The 19018-nt window shown below is 40.1% G+C and overlaps 2 protein-coding genes across 2 annotated transcripts; one reads left to right on the top strand and one right to left on the bottom strand.

Moving 5' to 3' along the window:
- Nucleotides 1-8: 8 nt before the first annotated feature.
- alas2 (aminolevulinate, delta-, synthase 2) lies at nt 9-6249 on the bottom strand. The gene is made up of 10 exons (XM_049755695.1): nt 6113-6249; nt 4559-4910; nt 4372-4467; nt 3859-4081; nt 3549-3733; nt 3050-3229; nt 2535-2699; nt 1379-1647; nt 703-865; nt 9-497 (listed from the first exon to the last, which is right to left on the bottom strand). The coding sequence occupies exons 2-10, from the start codon at nt 4887-4889 to the stop codon at nt 334-336; spliced, it is 1776 nt and encodes a 591-aa protein (XP_049611652.1). The 5' UTR covers nt 4890-4910; nt 6113-6249; the 3' UTR covers nt 9-333.
- Nucleotides 6250-7392: 1143 nt separating this feature from the next.
- LOC125989379 (N-terminal EF-hand calcium-binding protein 1) lies at nt 7393-17512 on the top strand. The gene is made up of 12 exons (XM_049755700.2): nt 7393-7646; nt 9703-9727; nt 13281-13389; nt 13726-13751; nt 13857-13954; nt 14071-14329; nt 14421-14500; nt 15288-15341; nt 15608-15720; nt 15807-15884; nt 15974-16065; nt 16450-17512. The coding sequence occupies exons 1-12, from the start codon at nt 7524-7526 to the stop codon at nt 16476-16478; spliced, it is 1086 nt and encodes a 361-aa protein (XP_049611657.1). The 5' UTR covers nt 7393-7523; the 3' UTR covers nt 16479-17512.
- Nucleotides 17513-19018: the final 1506 nt, after the last annotated feature.

Raw genomic sequence — 19018 nt, 5'->3', positions numbered from 1 at the left:
TTAACACCTTGAATATTTGAACTGATTTATTTCCAGGTGTGGAAGCCCATCACAAAATAAGAAGTCACACAACTTGTTTAATTCAAAGCTACACATCTAGATAAGAAAGTGCCCAATGTGCAGGGTTTACGCTTTTAAATTAGAGGAGGCACAATTTTAATCAAATCCATATCGGCAACCAACAAGCTGTCATAGGTGAAACAAGTGAACTACACAATGTTAAATTGAGATATGTTTGAAGGTTAACACTTACATTCTTCTTGGTGCATAGAAAGCAAAACGTGCCAATTTAAGTTAGTGCTGCTTAATGTTGCTGGTAAAATTCCATGTCCTCTACGCCGACACCGTGATGTACTCGGGCTCCATGTTGCCGAAGTAGGACTTCTCCCATTCACTCATCAGGTCAAAATGCAGCGGGCGGTCACAGAATGTGCAGGAAACAGCTGCGAGGTTGCTGAGCTCCAGCCCCACCTCCTGCCACACGTCTACCAGTTTCTCTGTGAACGTGATTCTCACGTTAATGTGGCTTTTCAGTCTTTGTGGAAGGTTTGTGACTATAAGTCACTTACACAGCAAACAGAAAATTACCTCAATGCAGTAATGGACTATTGAGCAGGTCAAAAATTGTACTTACATGTTGACAGCTACAGCGATGACAACCTTGCAAGGACAAACTAACATTTCTCAGCGCATGACACTCACCCACAAAGTATTCCATCATGGCGGGCTGATGATGAGGAGACGGAGCCAGGCGCAGCAGCTCCTCTCCGCGAGGCACTGTGGGGTAGTTGATGGCCTGCACGTAGATGTTGTGTCTCTCCAGCAGGGTGTCGCACACCTTGGTGTTCAGCTCTGCATTGCCCACCTGCAGAGTGCATGAAAGTTAAACTCAGGGGACTTCTATTGGTGAACTACTCAACTTAATCAGAATGGCTGACGCCACTCATGCAATTCAGGTTACACAGTGTAATGTTACCGCTGGTTTCTGACATATACTACCATTCAAAGACTTGGGGTCACCCAGACAAGTTAGTGTTTTCCATTAAAACAAACATAATTACACAATATTTTTCAAGGGTTTTCGAATCACCCATTAGCCTACCAACACAATGAGCAAAATGCACAATGAAGCATTTGATCAATAGAGGGATGGTTGCTGGGAATGGGCCTACTATGTAGCTATTGCATTAAAAAACAGATGTTTGTAGCATGAAGAGTTATTTATCACATTAACACTGTATAGTGTACATCTGATTAGTTATCCTCATTGAAAAAAATAGCAATTTTACTTTAAAAAAATATAGCCATTCCAAAGTGACCCAAACCTTTGAACGGTAGTGTACGTTACTGACTTCATCTTGTTGGCAAACCTCCTTACCCGTATGGGGATGATGTGGCTAGGACAGTGGACCACAGGCAGGCCCTTATCCATGAGCAGCTGCTTCATGTGTTTGACATTCCTCTGGTGGGCTCTGCGCAGGGACTGCCCCTCAGGGCCCTTCAGGACCCGCACGGACTCCAGTGCTCCGGCCAGGACCATGGGGGGCAGGGCGGTGGTGAAGATGAAGCCAGCAGCGAAGGATCGCACTGTGTCCACCAGGGTGGTGCTGCTGGCAATGTAGCCTCCGACACAGCCGTACGCCTTGCCTGGAACAGTGTTGATGAGGCCAGGAGACACATTTTTCTTTATATACAGGCCCACTGAGCATTAACATTAGCAGATTGCTGTAACATTTCTTACATTAAAATTATTTTATTCTAAATTAAACGGATTCCGATGGGTTTTTTAGTTTTTTGAAAATATGTTTTTCTTATTAAATAGTTGGTTATTTGAGTGATGGAATATATAGTTTAAAATATAAATTTAACATTTATTTTATTTATTAAGTAGTTCTTTGATTAATAATAATATTATAAATAATACAATTATAATCGAGAATCATTTCTTTTTAATTGCAATAAATATCTCGTGTTTTATATACGTATCTGAACTATTTTTACCTCATCTGCCACTGACCAGGCCCATCTATTTTTACCTCATTACATAGCAAATAAAGTTCATTTTTAACCAAACAATACTATGTTGAATGATTTGCGGTATTTTTAACTTTTCTCACCTATGAAAACTTTCCAATTGTGTCATGAGTAGAGCTTGGAATGATATTGTGTATTTGTACTCGAGGTCATTATGACTCAAACACTTTCAAATCAAGCGTTTCAATCCTGTTGTGGTTTGACGTCCAAATATGGCTTCGCCAGTTCATTTTTAGCTAGAAGTTTGAAGTTACCATAAAAGTCGACCCAGCCTCTGATGTTATGTTATCAGCAGAGCCACAGCGGCAGTAGCGCCAACACCCTACTGATAATTCTCTGATTCCTGTGATGCAAACGCCTCCTCTTCGGGCCCTTAGATGTGAGTTAACACAGCTAAATTGGCACGAGTGACAGTGGCAGTTAGGCCAAGTGGGTGTGAGTGTGACTTCAGCGGCCAGTGAAAATGAGTCCAAATGATAATCTCCGCATGAGCCGCTTACCTAAAGTCCCAGACACAATATCAATCTTATGCATCACATTGTCCCTCTCGGCCACTCCGGCTCCATGTGCTCCATACAGGCCGACGGCGTGAACCTCATCAACAAATGTCAGAGCTCCATAACGATGAGACACATCGCACAGCTCCTCTAAGGGACATATGCCGCCTGGAATAAAACAGGAAATTAAAGACTCAAATGCCCAAGTTGAGATGATTAAAAACAATTAAACAGGTTCTAGTTAATCAATGAAAGGTTTCCTGAGACAACACCTATCCTAACAATGCAAAAATAGCTTTATTTAATGAAACAGTTTATGTGCTTTTTATGGAAATTACATAAAGATAATGGATAAAGAAATAAAGCTGGAGCACCTGGTAATTTCCTCCCACAAGACACAATGATGAATGACAAAAGATTAAAAAAATTAAACACTCCAAATCTCTCCATCCTATGAATTTAGTAATTTTATGGAATGATAGAGTGGCATCTGGAATAGATCATTTTGCGAGCCTCACCGTCCATTGAATGCACCGTCTCAAACGCAACTATTTTGGGCTTCTTTGGGTCCGAACGCTGCAGAAGTTCCTCCAGGTGTCGACTGTCATTGTGGCGAAAGATAAAGCGCTTAGATCCGCTGTTCCTGATGCCCTGAATCATTGAGGCGTGGTTCCCAGCATCAGAGTAAATTTCGCAGCCTGTGAGTAGCACAGTAACACGCACTGTTAAAGCTTTCACCTGTCACTCCATCAGTCCATTCAGCGATCCATTCATTTTCTGTCACTTTTCCCATTGAGGGTCACAAGTGAGCTGGAGATTATACCAGCTAACTTTAGGTGAGAGACCCAGCCTGGACCGCACAGTCACACATAGACAAACAACCATGGATGGATGGAACTAATCAAGGAAAAAGACATTTCTGATTTCAATACTTGGTGGCATCATCATATCACCTTAAGTGGGATATAATCCAAAATCAGCAGCATTCTTGTCAAAGTAGGTGTCAGGGTTTTATACCTGGCAACATTTTGGCTAAAGTGAAGAGGGTGGAGTCATTTGCCACAAAGCAGGAAGAGAAGACCAGGGCGGCGTCCTTGTGATGGAGCTCAGCCAGCTCCTTCTCCAGAGCTGCATGGAAGTTACTGGTTCCTGAGATGTTCCTGGTTCCCCCTGCTCCCGCACCATGCTTGTACAGGGCATCACTGAGGAGCAAAAGATGACACATGAAATTTAAAAAGCTGCAATATTGTGGGCTGTAGTTGCTACACAGGAAGAGCTCCAAATGTGATTCTGTTCTATATTCACTGTGTGAACATCTGCCTTTTACCTGATGGTGCTGAGGACTTGCGGGTGACGACTCATCCCCAGATAGTCGTTGCTGCACCAGACAGACACTTGGGAGCCCTCCCGCGCTGACACGGAGTAATCCTCAGCGAAAGGATATGAGCCGACACTCCGGTTTACAGTCTTAAAGACTCTGTAAGTGTGGTCCTTCTTCTTCTCGGCAATCTTCTCAGAGAAGAAGTAGTCGTAATCAAAGCTGGGCCCAACTGCAAAGGCAAGATCAGGTATAGCGTGTATTAGATTGGCACATACCTCTATCAAGGCCAAACATTTTAAACAGGTGCTTCAAAAGATGCTTTTTTTTCCCATCAACTTCTGGATCTAGTGGGTCACTGCACCCACTTGACCCCAATGCAAGTGGACAGTAAAAGTGAAGATGACTTCCATGATCTGCACCTTCATTTGTGCTTCATAATTGAGTTTTTCATGGGTATCAATGATGTTCAAAAGGTAGGTGACCTGACAAGCGCCACACCTCTCGTGTCGTCATACGCACCCATGTTGTCTTTGAGGAGGTGGCTGATGGTGATGTCTTGAGGTGATTTGGGGAAAATAGACTCTTTTAAGTCCTTCAATAGAGAAATCATCACACCTGTCAAAGTAGCACAAAGGATCATCACTTCAATGTAATCAACTCAAGCAATTTTTTCAAACGTTTGTCAATGCTTTTTGCTGCTTCCTACCCTCTCGGACATCCTCCTGCACTTCAGGGCTGGCTTGGACCATCCCGATGTGAGAGGTGACGAATGGGCAAGCCTTTGACACTGCCGGCTCCGCCACTTGAGGAGCTGTTTGAGCAAATCTCCTCCTTTGTTCCAGCGTGGGAAGCCGGGGGCAGTCAGGACTGGCAGGAGAGACGCTCAACTTGGCCGCCAAGGCAGCTGACCTGCAGACACTGATCTGATGTGCAATGATGGGACACTGATTGGCCAGAGAGAGCAATGGGCTTGATCTCCTCAAAGCTGGTTTGGTGGCACACTTGAAGAAGGGACAGTGGTGAAGGAAGGCAGCCATGTTGAGCCACCTGTTCTTGCTCTGAGTGAAGGTAGATAACAACATTTTATTTCACTGTTAAAGATCAACTCCATTTCTGCAATTTTTGAATAAGTCCCCTTTTTGCAGAGAATGTCAAGTGAAAAGTGAGGAACAAGTGAAACTTTGCTATCAACATAATTGATGCCAAGAGGTGTGACGCTTTGTGAGCTGAAGGTGCTCCTTCTGGGTGGGGCTTATCTTCTCACTGCAGCCGTTTCAGTGCTGAACGACAGACGTCATCAGCTGAGGCTCGTATCAAATAATCCACCAAGACCACAGTTTTCCATCTATAATTCTGTATGTTATCAGCTCCAGAGATGTATTTTAACAATGTGTTTACTTTTGTGGGGGTAGAATTGCACTATGCCATAAGGTGAGCTGTTACTAATATCTTTCATGTAACTAATTCAGCTAACCAAAATATTTGACACATCTCAGAAAACCCTCACAACAGGAAATGATCAGTAATATCGTCAACAGAGGTTAAATGCATTTTCTTTTTTTTCTTTTTTTAGTTAATATATAGATACATCTGCAATGTGTTCAGACAACTGCCCTGGCCTGTGGTCTGAAGATAAGGTAATTCTTAGGATTGTAGGCTTTCTCTTGTGGTGAGATATTTATCTTGACATTGGGCTGTCATAGGAAATGCCTTTCCAGGAAAGTTGGTCAAAATGTATTTCTTTTTGGTGCCAATTTAGCTGGCAACTGTGGCACAATAGCAATAAATTAGTCCATGATTCTCTTACAGCAGTATTATTAAAATTATAAATTAAATTATAAAATATGTTGCTTTCAAAACATTATACTCATCACATAAAAATAATATCATCATAAGTAACACTACTTTTGAAAGCTTTCACATAGATCTACAACCAAGTTAAATATGATTAAATTAAGACTTTCTATTTTTATTATTGCTTCTATGTTTTTTCCTACTTATATTAAGAATGGTCACTGTCCTTTAGCAACCTGCGTTGCTGCCAGTCGATAAGTATATAATAGAGCATGCTGTATTAAGTAATCTAAAACTAAGTAAAACCAAAAATTAAAAGGAGGGGGGAAAAATATCTAGGCCTGCAAATTTGTAATTTATTTACAATTTTTGGCATTTGTTATGACACATAGGATAACAGGGGGGTTTAAGATTACAATCCTAAAAACGACTACAAAACAATACCTTGTAATTATTCAAGACTCACCTGTTGACCTGCACTGAGGACGAACTTCAAAAGAGATGTATGGAGATGGTGAAAAGTGTCCACACATTTATTGGTGCATTTAGCAATCACCTCTGCCCCCACCCATTCACACTGTCACTGGGTGGGAGTGGGCTGTAAAGATGATGACATCCAAGAGTAGCGACATGTCACATTAACAGACAGTGAAAGTGTATTGAGCAGTCGTGCAATGATGTGTATGGTGGCAATCAACACACATATATCTAAATGTTTCTAATATGTCTCATCACTTACAATTTATGTATTAGATGTGTATCACATTTGCACATGATTGTTGTGACAGTTGGATTGTGAGAGTAGGGCATATTTTGTCTATTGATATACACACAAACTATTGTACAGTACAGTACAGACACACAATTTGACCTCTGACAGGATCTGTAAGTCAAATGAATCTGAGAAACAATAAGAAAATACATACACGTCTGTATCATACTCTTATAGAAATGAAAGATGTGAAATAAAACAATAAACCACAATAACTTGCACATAATCCGTCTCTCAGAAAGAAAACATTTTACAGCCGTATTCTTTTAATGTACAAGCAGATTCATTGCAATTGTACAATCCAATCGAAGCCAAAACAAGACATACAGTGAATGTATAGTAATCAGATGTGATTGATCATTATAATGTTGGAGTTAAGTAGAAGAGCATCGTACTGGAATGTATTCCTAACATTTTTGATTACCATAGATTACCTGATCTAAGGTAAACATGGCCTGGAGGCCACATATGGCTCATCGCTTTTACTGAACATTAATATTTGAGTCCTGTAATATTTGTCGGGGTAAATGGTCCTAAAATTGGTTAGTTTTATTGTAGATTCAAATAAAAAGAAATAACTGGATCCTGTATTTATTATATGAAAAAGGTGCAACAAACAACAAATTGTATTTCAGTAAATAATTAGTTAAATTACTACAACTCTTAACTTGATTTAAAAATATATATATATTATGCATATTGCTGGTCACGGCTGTGCTGGAGCATATCCCAGCTGTCATCCCCAGCACATACACATTTGAACTGTTTTTATTTGGTTACTTTATACCAAAGCTACGACCTGGCCCATCTTTCCAAAATGGTAGACAAGCTACCTGTCTCGATAAATAGTGTGATACCGATCGTTGTTCCGTACTCTCAGGTGATCCTGGTCACGGTCAGAACGTGCGCGTATGCCGTGATCGGCAGAGGGTGCTTTATTTCAAAGTTCCTGCAGGCGGACTTCATTATACTGTGCACTGCGCATGCGTCTACGCTCAGCCTCGCTCCGTCTCACCCTGACAGCGGACCTCCATCCACCCTATCAAGCACCCAGCGACCCCATCTATCCATTTCTCCATCTTTTCATCCGGTGCAAGGTGTGAGGATGCTGGCGTGTACAGAGATGATCACGATGTGTCTGCAGTCTGCCAAGCAGCAACACCTCAGCAAACAGCTGCAGCAGGAGTGTGACTATAACCACAACCGCACCGCATCCCTTTTCCACGATGTAAGTGCGCCTTTATCTTATTTATGTATTTGTCATCATTGCATGTCTTACTGCTGTAGTCAAGGTCACGATTTATAGGTAAAAAATGTAAAGGGAAAAAGAAGATGTCACCGCTGCTCATGGTGAATGGTGCAAATCCGTCAGACTCCATTCATGTGGAGCTGATGAACAGCAGCCCCGTTACATAAGAACGGTGAGTTTAGCATGCTCGTTCACCGTATTTTGGATAGGGTGAAAATAGAGTCACACCATCGGTCACAATACCTCGTGTTTGAGGGGGCAATTTAAAATCTGGTTCAAGGTAACACCGCCTCAGCCCTGCATGCCTTCATGCCTCTGTTAAAAAAGAAAAAGCTCCCACTTTCCATTATTCATCTTGCCTTGCACCCTGTTCTTTTTGTTACGATGTAAAATATGAACATGTCAATGCCCATGTATTGATATTACTGCATTTCAAATCTTCTTAGAGGGTTTGATGGCTGTCGATGATTTCTGGAGGAGATGCTCGAGATAAAACAAACACATGACCGGCCATATTGAGTGAATGGCATCGTTTTGAGCTTCCACTAAAATGTAAATCCTCCCAGAAGCACGTAATTGTTTTTTTAATTTGTAAACGACTCTCTTGACATAAACCTTGTTAGTATGGTCATTTATGTATTCATAAATATTTGCCTGTTTTAGTCTACCGCCCACTAAACCCTTCCACTCATTTTGTATAGCATTTGTCCTCATTTTGGATGTGAGTGACCTGGAGCCCATTCCAGCTGACTCGAGTCAAGAGCACAGAGAACCGACATTCAAACCCCGAACCTCAGGACTCTGTTGCTGACGTACTATCCACTAAGACGCAGTGCCACTGAGGCCATTTACATAAAAACCGTCCATTTCCCAGTGTTTTTTTTTTTTGTGAATTATTATCTTTTTATTTTTTTCATTTTCAAAATTCAAGCATATGCGGTTTGATTGGCTCTATCTGGAAAGGCATATAAAATTAAGATTGTTGGGCTTTGGCAAAGTGTCTTTTGAGTTTGTGCTTGTTAGAGAGGGAGTGCAAACGAGCACATGAGAAGCCCTTAGCCACGCACATATGTCTTCATACTTTCTATACACCACACTTTAGGTCCTTCTTGAGATACAAACTCATCATTAGAGTCCGGCAGTTCTTTGTGTTTGCAATCATGCAACTTGAAACCCCTGTTGTTGGTTTCAATAGACTTGCAGTAGTGTGGGGCTTAGGGTACTGTACAAATATATTGCACACTCATTTCTCCGCAGGCTGATGAAATCGTGCCTCTTCGATGCTGCCTATACTCTCTCTCTTCTTGCTCCTGTGGTTTTGTTGTCTTCAATAGAGTCAGAAATCATGTTCAGTGTCTCTGGGGAGGTGGCTGAGTTTTTTTTTATTTTTGTCAGTGTGTAAGCTTTTTAGATGATCTTCGTAAGCTCTGTGGGAGCATCTCGCCTCCATCGACTGAAGCACAAAAGAGAAATGAGCATGTGAGCATTCGTCTTTGAAATTTGACAGAGAAAACTGCTGTTGGCTCCCTTATAGGCATCTTTAAAAGGGTACATTGGCACATTTTGAAGGTTTGCAGAGGACTGACAAGAATGGCGCAGCCTCCAGGTATCACGCCAACATCTTCTGAAAGTGCTTACATCGCTAAAACCGGTGTTTCACAACCGTTATCAACGTCACAAACAAAAATGTCATAAAAATGGTACCCTCTGTATATTTAGTGGGGGCAGCATGTATTTTTTTTTTTTTTTTTACTACAAATAAGGTCTGTTGTAAAAAAAATTGTTTTCTGTGCCAGCAATGACAGTAACAGGCAGTATAATTAAACCATGTATGCCCTTTTTATAATTCATACAACAATACAGCTACTTGTTGGAATAAATAGGCCCAGTTTCAAAGTGAGGTACATTTGTTTGTGATTGAGATGAGATTCTCATTATTCCATTGGGTGTGTACTTTGTGTGAATGTATATATTTTTTTAGATCCTACTCTGTTTTCCTTATCTATATCTTGAATACTATCTTCTCTTGTTGCAGATATTTCGCCGGGCAGACAAAAATGGTGAGTAAGAAAAAGCACATGACAGAAGGCAAAATGTTTTTGTTATTCACACTCGCACCTCCATGTAATCACATTAATAAATGCTAAATGGTTGAATGTTTTATGTATTTAGTCTTCTCGGGAGGTTGGTAGTGTTACATAAGAACTCCCCTGTTAATAGTGCCAGATTGTTGTGATGAGCTGCATAATTTAGACTTGAAGGAGTCCTTATATGGGAAAGGGATTTGGATGGGCTTATTTTGTTACACATCTACATTCAGAATGCTGCTTTTGGGCTAAAGACACATCCCAACTCAGTGGCATCAATTAGCAGAATTACTTGTTTCCTTTGTTGTCACTCATTTTCATGACCACTCATTCCTCAGCAGAGCCAACGTGGAGCAACCGTTGGTGCCTCGAGCCCAATAATTTTTAACGAGCTTGTCATTGTATTTCCGAAGGTTTGCTGGTGACTCCAAACACAGTTTTTTTTGGAAGAGTTCGTTCAAAGTTGCCTAGATGTTTGCCAACAATTTTAACAGTTGCAAACAGTTTTTCTATTTAACATTCAAAATTTCCTGCCGACAAGAAAAACTATTAGACTCCCGAAGACCCCAATCAACATCTCTCACGTTGTCATCCTCAGACCGCTCGAAAAACGTTTTTTGACAAAAATGTAGAGTAGAAATTAAAGATGTAATTATATTCCGCGAGTAAAAGTAAACAGTGACCAGAAAGGTTAATACTCATTTAATTAATTACAGGCATCTGAAACTTGTGCAAAAACACAACAGAAGTCTTCTTTTGGAAAGGGATTTTGGCTTCACTTGTGTAGCTGTCATACATTTTACACTTGTGTGACTTCTCAAGTCTGTTTCCTCATCTCGCCTTTGTTGGCTCCCTGCTGTGTGGAAGGTCAAACAAGAGAGTGCAGTGGCTTGTTTGTGCAAGCTATCTTCACTTCGCAGCTTGTGGGTAAGTTGAGATGGAGATGCATCCTCCCCCTCAGTCAGCACTGAGTGGGATGCTCATCGTTCGCTGGAAGCAGTGCACATTTTCTACATAATGAGGAGGTGTTTTGATAGCCGTATCAACACACTCAATGCACTGCTTCCCTACTGCAATATTGAGAGTGGGGATTTGCGCCTTTCATACAAAACACAAACTGGAAGCCTTTGTGCGTCTGCCAAGCATATCGCTGCAGGCAGATGAAAACCAAATCAGGACATCATTCACATCTCTATCTGACTGACCAGCATATTTATTTGATACGGGAATATCGTAAGTTTCAGACCCACAATAGTTGGCAGACTATTTTTCAGCTAATTGTTCAGTACTGTAACAAACAATTGTGTGAGGATGTTAAAAAGATTTGGTCACCAAACTATCATTGTGATCTCAGTCTCAATTCAGGGCCGAAGAGTAGTAGAAGATGGTTCGACCAAGGGTAGGACTCACAAAATGTGTAGGCCACATATATCAAACAATCAAAGGGGGGGCACACATGTACAGCCTTTCGTAACCACAAACTAGTTCATTGCGTGTCATCTGCAATTTCTAAGATGTTGTAAAGCGAGGACCCGCCTGTAATTTTTTACTACCTGTTTATGACTCACCTGCTATTACATCCTGACTGTCCAGCTAGGAATCATTATGAGTTATTGCTGCCTTGTATCATTTATGATTCCATTTAGAAAGCCTATCTGAGCCTGGTAAGATTAATGTTTTGGACTGCAGCTACAGTATATTTGGCGTTTATGAATCACGAGAACAGCTCTCAATGCATCTTCTTGCCTCTTTTGCGAGGTACTGGTACTTCCTGAATGATGGCTCTTTAAATAGGCACGATGTCGTGTGTATCAAATTTGCATATTCTGATCCTGATCTCGAATGGAGATAATAACTGACAAGCACTTGATATAAAATTGCATTCATAGGCTGCTGATTGTTGTAGTGTCGTAGCTCCAAGGAGCAAGATGGACAGCTTACAGTCAGTATTGCCTGGTCTGCCACCATTTTGATATGCGCTTGCGTAATGTGCTTACCCGAGTGTTGTCCAACCTAGAATTGAACTTGGTGAAAATCAGATGGTGGAGAAAGGCTGTAGAATGAGTCACATCCAATTTACTCCTGCATCTTACGGCATTGAATACATAGCAGATGCTCAAGGTTGAAATTAAGGATGAAAATATTCCATTTTTTTTACAATGAAATAGTGGTGCGTGGGTTTTGACCAATCTTGAGCCAAGTAAAAACTCGTAGTCCAGATCAAACCTTGAACCATAACCTTCGGCAGAGAAATGAAATCTGCTGAAATTAATAAAACCTGCAGCAAAAGAAACAAATATAGATTTTTAGGAGGGAAAAGAACATTTGAAATCACCGTAGGTGTAAAATGTAGCTTAAAAAACACCATTGAAATAATTTTGATTCTACATTGGCTTGTGGTAATAGCAGCACATTTATTTTTTAGTACTCTTCAGCATTTGTTGACCAGCCAGTTTGTGATTTTGCCATTATCGTCTCCATTTTTATCATTAAAACAATAATGAAACACACTGAAATGATTTTTTTTCCTGAAATTAGCTGAGCTTTCAGGAACAAACATGCATTATTAAAGAAACACATTTAAAGTCGCATAATGCGACTCACATTTATGCATCACTATAGAACTTGTTCTAATTTTGATGGTGGGTTCAAAATCACAATAGCCTATTTATCCATTTGCACAGCTTTGAAATCATTTTGTGTCTGCAATGCGAATTGTGTCTGCTCACCACCTTTGATTGTCACTCACACATGATTAAAAACTAAGTGATAAAGCTATGAACACGTTTGCTCTCCCATTGTTGAATGCACTTCCATTTGAGCTAAGAATACTCTCTTTTAAAAAAAAAAAAAAAAAAAAAAAAAGTGAAAAATGATTTGTTTATTTTGATTTGTTATATGATACCGCTGTGTCGGTATTTTAATCATATAACTCTTTGTCTTTTCAAAAGTCAACACATTCTGGTCAGTGCATTGAAAATCGGGTTAGTGAAAAAGAAAACTTCTAAAACTTGTTTCATGTAGAGAGATCAAAAAGCCTTTAATTGTTTTTCACATTTATGATACTACAGTGTAACCCATTATCTCTTTAAGTAAATTTCAATATTATGCCTTTTCTAAAAAAGAGATGGGATTTTTGTTGTTGATGCTGGCATGGGAATAAACATCACGGCAGTCAAACAATTTTTTTTTTTTTTTTTTACAAAACAGCATCGTGTCTGCATTGTTTGTTGACAGCAAGTCAAAACTGCGCTGATCAACTAACAGATGATTTATTGGGTGCTTGGACCCAGCAGACAGAATTCTACTAGTAGAAGCAAGCATCCTGAGACAGGAAATACGACAGCGAGAACTTGTTGTCGTGTGTAGTTAGCCAGCTAGTGAGATTCAAATTGGCTCTCACCCCACTGAGATGCTGCCTCTTACATATTCCTTTTGTGTTTATTCACTCCAGCCTAATTGACCTGTGCTGCATGGTTAACTAAGTAACTTTTCATGATATTGTCATGATCTTATGTGCTTTCAGATGACGGGAAGCTGTCCTTGGAGGAGTTCCAGTCATACTTCAATGATGGTGTCCTCACAGACGAGCAGATGCAGGAGCTTTATCGCTCCATCGACAGGCAAAATGCAGAGTGAGCTCTTCTTGGTTTTGCCACCTGTAGTGTGTTTTGCAGCCCATCTGCCACTTAAATATTCATTAAATCGAGATTATGTCCGTGATACATATACGCCTCCCTTCTTGCATTTAAAGCCAAATGTGAAGTTTGCGACGGATGAACAACGGCCTCAAGTAGAGCTGTACTTAGTAGATGGTATGAGACAAAATGATGTACCGTGAAGCATTGATTCATTTTGGATCTTATTCGATTTTGCAGGTGTACCCTATAAATTGTCTGTGGCGTAAAAATTGATCTAATATATCAGTGAGCTCAATTGTAATGGCATTTGCCTTCTCTGTTCCCCCATAGCAACATGGACATCGACAAACTGTCAGGTGCAATTTTTTGTGGTCTTTCTAATTCTCACAATAACATTTGAGTCTGCATGTTGGCATTATTCCAATCACTCAGCACATTACAAATACACGTCCTTTTTCCAGAGTACTTCAGTCCCCATGTGGGGGAATACATCAACGTGCTGTCTGCGCTTGAGAAATTAAATGTGGCTATTTTAAAGGCAATGGATAAAACTAAAGAGGTGGGTGACTTAAATATTTGCGCATATTAGACATGTGTGTACTGTATGGACTGAAGCATTGGGGTAAAATAGATGATGTAACCATAATAACATGTTTGACCCCACCCACCATGCAGGAGTATCAAGGCTCTTCTGTGCTGGGTCAGTTTGTGACGCGCTTCCTGCTCAGGGAGACCTCCACCCAACTGCAGTCCCTGCAATCATCACTAGACTGCGCCATGGAGGCTGTCCATGACCAAGGCTGCACAAACAGAAGGTCAGGGAAAAAGCCCGAGGACCTACCTATCCAGAGGGTCTCCAAACGTCCGGCCCGACGCATCCAGAAGAACATGTGTCTCTCTCCTACGGACCCTTACTCTGGCATGCTGACCACAGGTAGGGCCCACCACCCTCATTAAACTGTTGAATTACTGGTGACAAACAGGAATGCATACAAGTTCAGAACTGTGTGGACGGTGTCTTGCAGGGGTCAGTGTGGAGTCCGACTACCACTGGGGATCCCAAGTTGACCAACTCGAGCAGCTCATAGACAAGCTGGAGTGTGAGGTTTGTAAAGAATGTACTGTTGATAGCTTAGTGTCAACTCTGTGCCAATTCCCCAAACTTTTGCCAGACAGAATTTGTGGGTCACAGTCAAGTACAACTTAAACATAAAAAATAAATAATAGGTTTTCTGCCCCACCCAGCAGTTAAACAGGGAAAGTCAACAGGGAAAGTCAGCAGGAACGGTCAGACTGACACACACTAAACAAATTGCATGAAAAAAGTCTCTGTCTGTCCTATGAGAATTTCACAATTTAATCACAACCATTCTAATAATAGGCATTATAGACTGTTAGCACTGGCAGAGCTAGAGGGGGAGCTGTGGAGTCACTGCCCCACCCCCACTCCCTGTAGAGAACATATAATGAATATTTATCGTGTTATCTGAAGAATTTTGGCGGTTTGCAATTAAAATGTTGTTGGTGGACCCCTAGATATAGCCATGGCCCCTTCTGTGACCACTGACTGTTAGAAGTGGCAAATAACCAATGAAAACAGATTTTTTCAACAGCATTTTTACAACAAGCACATTTTATTGGCTGACGGAACACAACAACACCCAAAGACACATACTGTATTAGCTTACATGCCACCGCTCTCTTAGTAACATTTCTTTATTTTTGCCATGTGCAGATTATTATTACTATTATTATTATTTTCAATTACCACAGTTGTTTTTTTTTTTTTCATTTGGATCTGTGATGGTCAAAGCGTTGTGTCTGGCTGTCGTGCAAATTATAATAGTGCTGCCGCTTGTGGATGACTCACCTATCTCCGCTCCCACCTTCAGAGTCCACATCTTGAACCTCTCAAAGAAGACACTCTGGCGGGAACATATAAATCGGTGAGTCAGCGTGTCTTTTTGGCTCACTTTTTTACATACAGTGCCAAAAGTAACAATAGGTTTTAATCCTACCTTCCAATTACAGCATTGTTGCCATGTGATGTGGCAGTGAGACTATCTGTTGTTGCCATAGTGACCCCATGTTACAGAATGTTCTATGACCTGACCAGCCATTGGGCAAAAACAATGAACCGATAATATCGATAAAAATCGATATTTAAAATGTCAATTTGGTAATCTGATTGTTTTGCTTGCTGCCCATCAAGAACATCCTCCTGGTCCAAAAACAAATGTCAGTGAAGGAGTGTGATGTGGAACGATTCCAGAATGCTCTGAAGATCTACACAGAGTCCAGCAGCGGACAGCAAAACAACTTACAGTCAGTCTCATGGTGTATTTTCCAACCTCGCTTTAACACCGCAGCCTTTTTCACTTGTCGTTCTCCCTTCTTTTTTCTCTCTCAAGCATTTCAGTCCAGAACCTGCCTGACAGATCATGCTTTATCATGTATGAATTTTGGCAGGATCGTCTCTCCTGGATGAGGTGAAGAGCAAAACCACACATAAAATAAAAAGGAAGGAGTCTTTTCAAAGTGCGGCGGTAATGCGTCTCTTTTGTGTCTTCCCTAATAGCTTCCTGCAGTCGCCCATAAGTAAAACGTTCCAGCGCTGCATTATTGACTCACTGGAGGAGCAAGAGATCGTCTCTACCATCCTCCTTCCAGGTAATCTAAAATGATGACAAACACTTATAAATAACATTTACTTACTGTACCCGCTGCCATAGTGAAACAGCATTTAATTGCCCAGCCTGTCACTGTATGTCAATGGCATACTTGATAGAAAAGCAGATTTTTGTAGTAGATACAAAATATTTTTTGGATCAATTAAGTTAAATTGGATGGTACCTGATCTTTCACTTGTATCATGCTTTTCCACCTTCAAAGTGCTTTCTACTGACTTCCTCATTCACCTACTGACGCAGCATGGATAATTATCATGGATCATACGTATATTTTGACGAATGCATGACAAAGACATGCATGTTATTAGATCACGTGAGGATTATTTTAAATTGTGACAAATATTGAAAATGGTTTTGTTTTCAGCTTCCTGGTGGATTATGAACAACAACTGACGGCGCAACGCTTCGGCACGAATGAAAAAAAGGGTTATTATTGTTGTTTGCTGTTGCTCTTTTCTGTAAATTCTGATTAAGGCATGATGGCCAGAAGAGATACGCTTCAAGGTGAATAAAAGGACTTGAATAGAATTTAATGCAATATTTGATGATGCAATCAGCATCAGTGCTGATGTTGATGTGGCACTTTTCTTAGACCTGATTTAATCGAGGCACAGAAAATTGGGAGGAGTAAAAAAAAAATGCATGATCCTTATACCTACCGATCTCTCCTTATATTTTAAGTAGATAAAATGTCGATGCAACAAAAACAGCTCATTCATCACCCCCTCAATACAAATATCAACAGAAAGATTAAATAACACGTTAATTAATTTCTTTTTGTCCTCCTTGTGATGTTGTGCGCTGATGTCTCCTTAACTAGCTCTCAGCTTTCTGCTGGTGGGGATAAAGAAACCCCTCATCTAGACTCAATAAGAAAACTGTGTAATGTGATATATACAGTATGTAATACTAAAACGGTCCAACTAAACTACTCTGCCACTCTTGCACTTTAGTAAACCTGGACCTACATGTATTTGTTTAAAAATATACGTACAGTACATTTATTCTAGACTGTAAAAGTATTTTCAACAAGAATTTCACTTTAAGTAGAATATCAACAGTCAAACCAAATCACATGAATGTCAAATGACACTATTTTACATGCATACACCATGCAGGCAGAAGACACACACGAGACGTTTTTTGTGTGATGATGCAAGAGAATAGAAGTCCATTATGTACAATGGTCAGATGTAAGTAGCGTAGTTGAAGATACACTAAGTTCATGTATAGCGTCATGGTTACTCCTTATGAAATGTGACAAACAAACATTCTCACGGTCCATGCATGAAACGTCACAGAAGAGTAAGTAATGCATGGACTGTTCACCAACTTTTTTTCCCTTTAGCAATAATGTGAATTTGGTATGTGTTATATGTTATATTTGTTTTCAGGCATGCAATAAAATTAATGACATGCACAAAGTGTTCCACTGGTCACGTTAATATTTTTTTTTAATCAGATAATTGCATTCTGTGGTAGTAATGCACTCTGGTTTTTGAAGAAATGCTATTTAAAAAGTAACAATAAAAAAACAGACTTTATGTCATTGAAATCCAACTTGATGTCATTCTCAATGCGAGGCATGATGGAAACTGCAATGAGCGAGTTTGACATTGTTGACATCTGAAAATGAGACATTAATTTCATTCTCATTTTCTTAAAAAATTATTTTACTTTTTTTGGGACAATGCAGCAGTATAGAAATACTGCATTAAAAGGGTCAAATTTATAAGCCACACGCATACTGTTATTCATAATAATAATAATAATAATAATAATAATAATAGTAATAATAATAATAATAATAATGTCAAATGTGACACATTGCTTTTAAAAGACAAATGGAAAAAAGGAATGCTAATTTCACAGGTTATGAATAATTTGGGTGAAGAAAATAAACAAACATAAAACAATTCTCACGATGTACATTTAGAGGTTGATATGCTCAAGCGTAGATAGGTATTTTACTTTAAGATGAAATGAACAAAATAAAGGAAACATTTGGATCTATAGCCTAATATAGACCAATTTGCAAGACATTAACAAGTACAGTAGTAAAAGTGGGAGGAGAGTAGTCTGAATTAGGTTCTGGAGTCGTCCTCCACCTCATCCATCGAGCTCATATGCCAGCTGCGAGTCGTTCCAAGTCCAGGTCACAGAGATCAGTGTTTTTTGGTGGCTCTAGTGATGTGCATTTCAGTTCTTTTAAGTGAACAGAATCTTTAGAATCAGTTCACTCAAAAGATCCGTTCAAACGAATCGTTCAACGAATCGTCCCCCCCTCCCCCACACTGATCTTTTTTTTTTTCTCTTTTTTTTTTTAACTTCAATAACACACAACTAAGCAATACACCAGACAAAAAACAATCAGGTAAACACGGTAATGTCGACAACGGCAACGCACACATTTTATTCTATATTACAACATTCCGTGGGAACAACATATACATCAAACAATACACCCCCCCCAATTTTTTAAAATTATATATAATAATAATAATTGGGTCGGGTAATTCACACATTTTATAATACAACACCTACACACTGATCCTTTGAAAACAGTCTCTCTCCCGGTCATGAACAGGAAGTTGCGTCACTGACTCATCTCGTTCGTGAACGGGAAAATATGTCACGGAGTCGTAAAGTCGCTCCTCCATCTATCGCTCGCTGCGTGAAAAGTTTTAGCTCCTGGAGAACGTGAAAATGACCTAAATCTTTTCACGCATGTGCACTTAACGAGGGAATCACACGGACACTCCATTAGGTACACCGCCATTTTCAAGTGTACCTAATAACAGGCCATTTTATTAGGGAAATATCAAGGTCAAAGGTCACAGGTGTCAAGCTCTAGTCCTCGGGGCCGCGTTCCAATATGTTTTCCAAGTTACCCTCGTTAAACACACCTGCGTGAAAAGATTTTTGGTCATTTT

Source organism: Syngnathus scovelli, chromosome 2 (assembly GCF_024217435.2).
Source record: "Syngnathus scovelli strain Florida chromosome 2, RoL_Ssco_1.2, whole genome shotgun sequence".
Taxonomy (NCBI): Eukaryota; Metazoa; Chordata; class Actinopteri; order Syngnathiformes; family Syngnathidae; genus Syngnathus; species Syngnathus scovelli.
The sequence above is the reverse complement of the archived record's forward strand: the minus strand, read 5'-3'. Positions and strand labels throughout refer to the sequence as shown.

Bases quoted from the DNA above. Each gene is read 5' to 3' on its own strand.
- alas2 (XM_049755695.1), bottom strand. From the start codon at position 4,889: ATGGCTGCCTTCCTTCACCACTGTCCCTTCTTCAAGTGTGCCACCAAA. The intron at 3,230-3,548 runs GTATAAAACCCT...TGCTACTCACAG, and splicing joins TTTAGCCAAAATGTTGCCAG to GCTGCGAAATTTACTCTGAT. The intron at 866-1,378 runs GTAAGGAGGTTT...TGCACTCTGCAG, and splicing joins GCCACATCATCCCCATACGG to GTGGGCAATGCAGAGCTGAA.
- LOC125989379 (XM_049755700.2), top strand. From the start codon at position 7,524: ATGCTGGCGTGTACAGAGATGATCACGATGTGTCTGCAGTCTGCCAAG. The intron at 15,342-15,607 runs GTGAGTCAGCGT...CTGCCCATCAAG, and splicing joins TGGCGGGAACATATAAATCG to AACATCCTCCTGGTCCAAAA. The intron at 16,066-16,449 runs GTAATCTAAAAT...TTTTGTTTTCAG, and splicing joins CTCTACCATCCTCCTTCCAG to CTTCCTGGTGGATTATGAAC.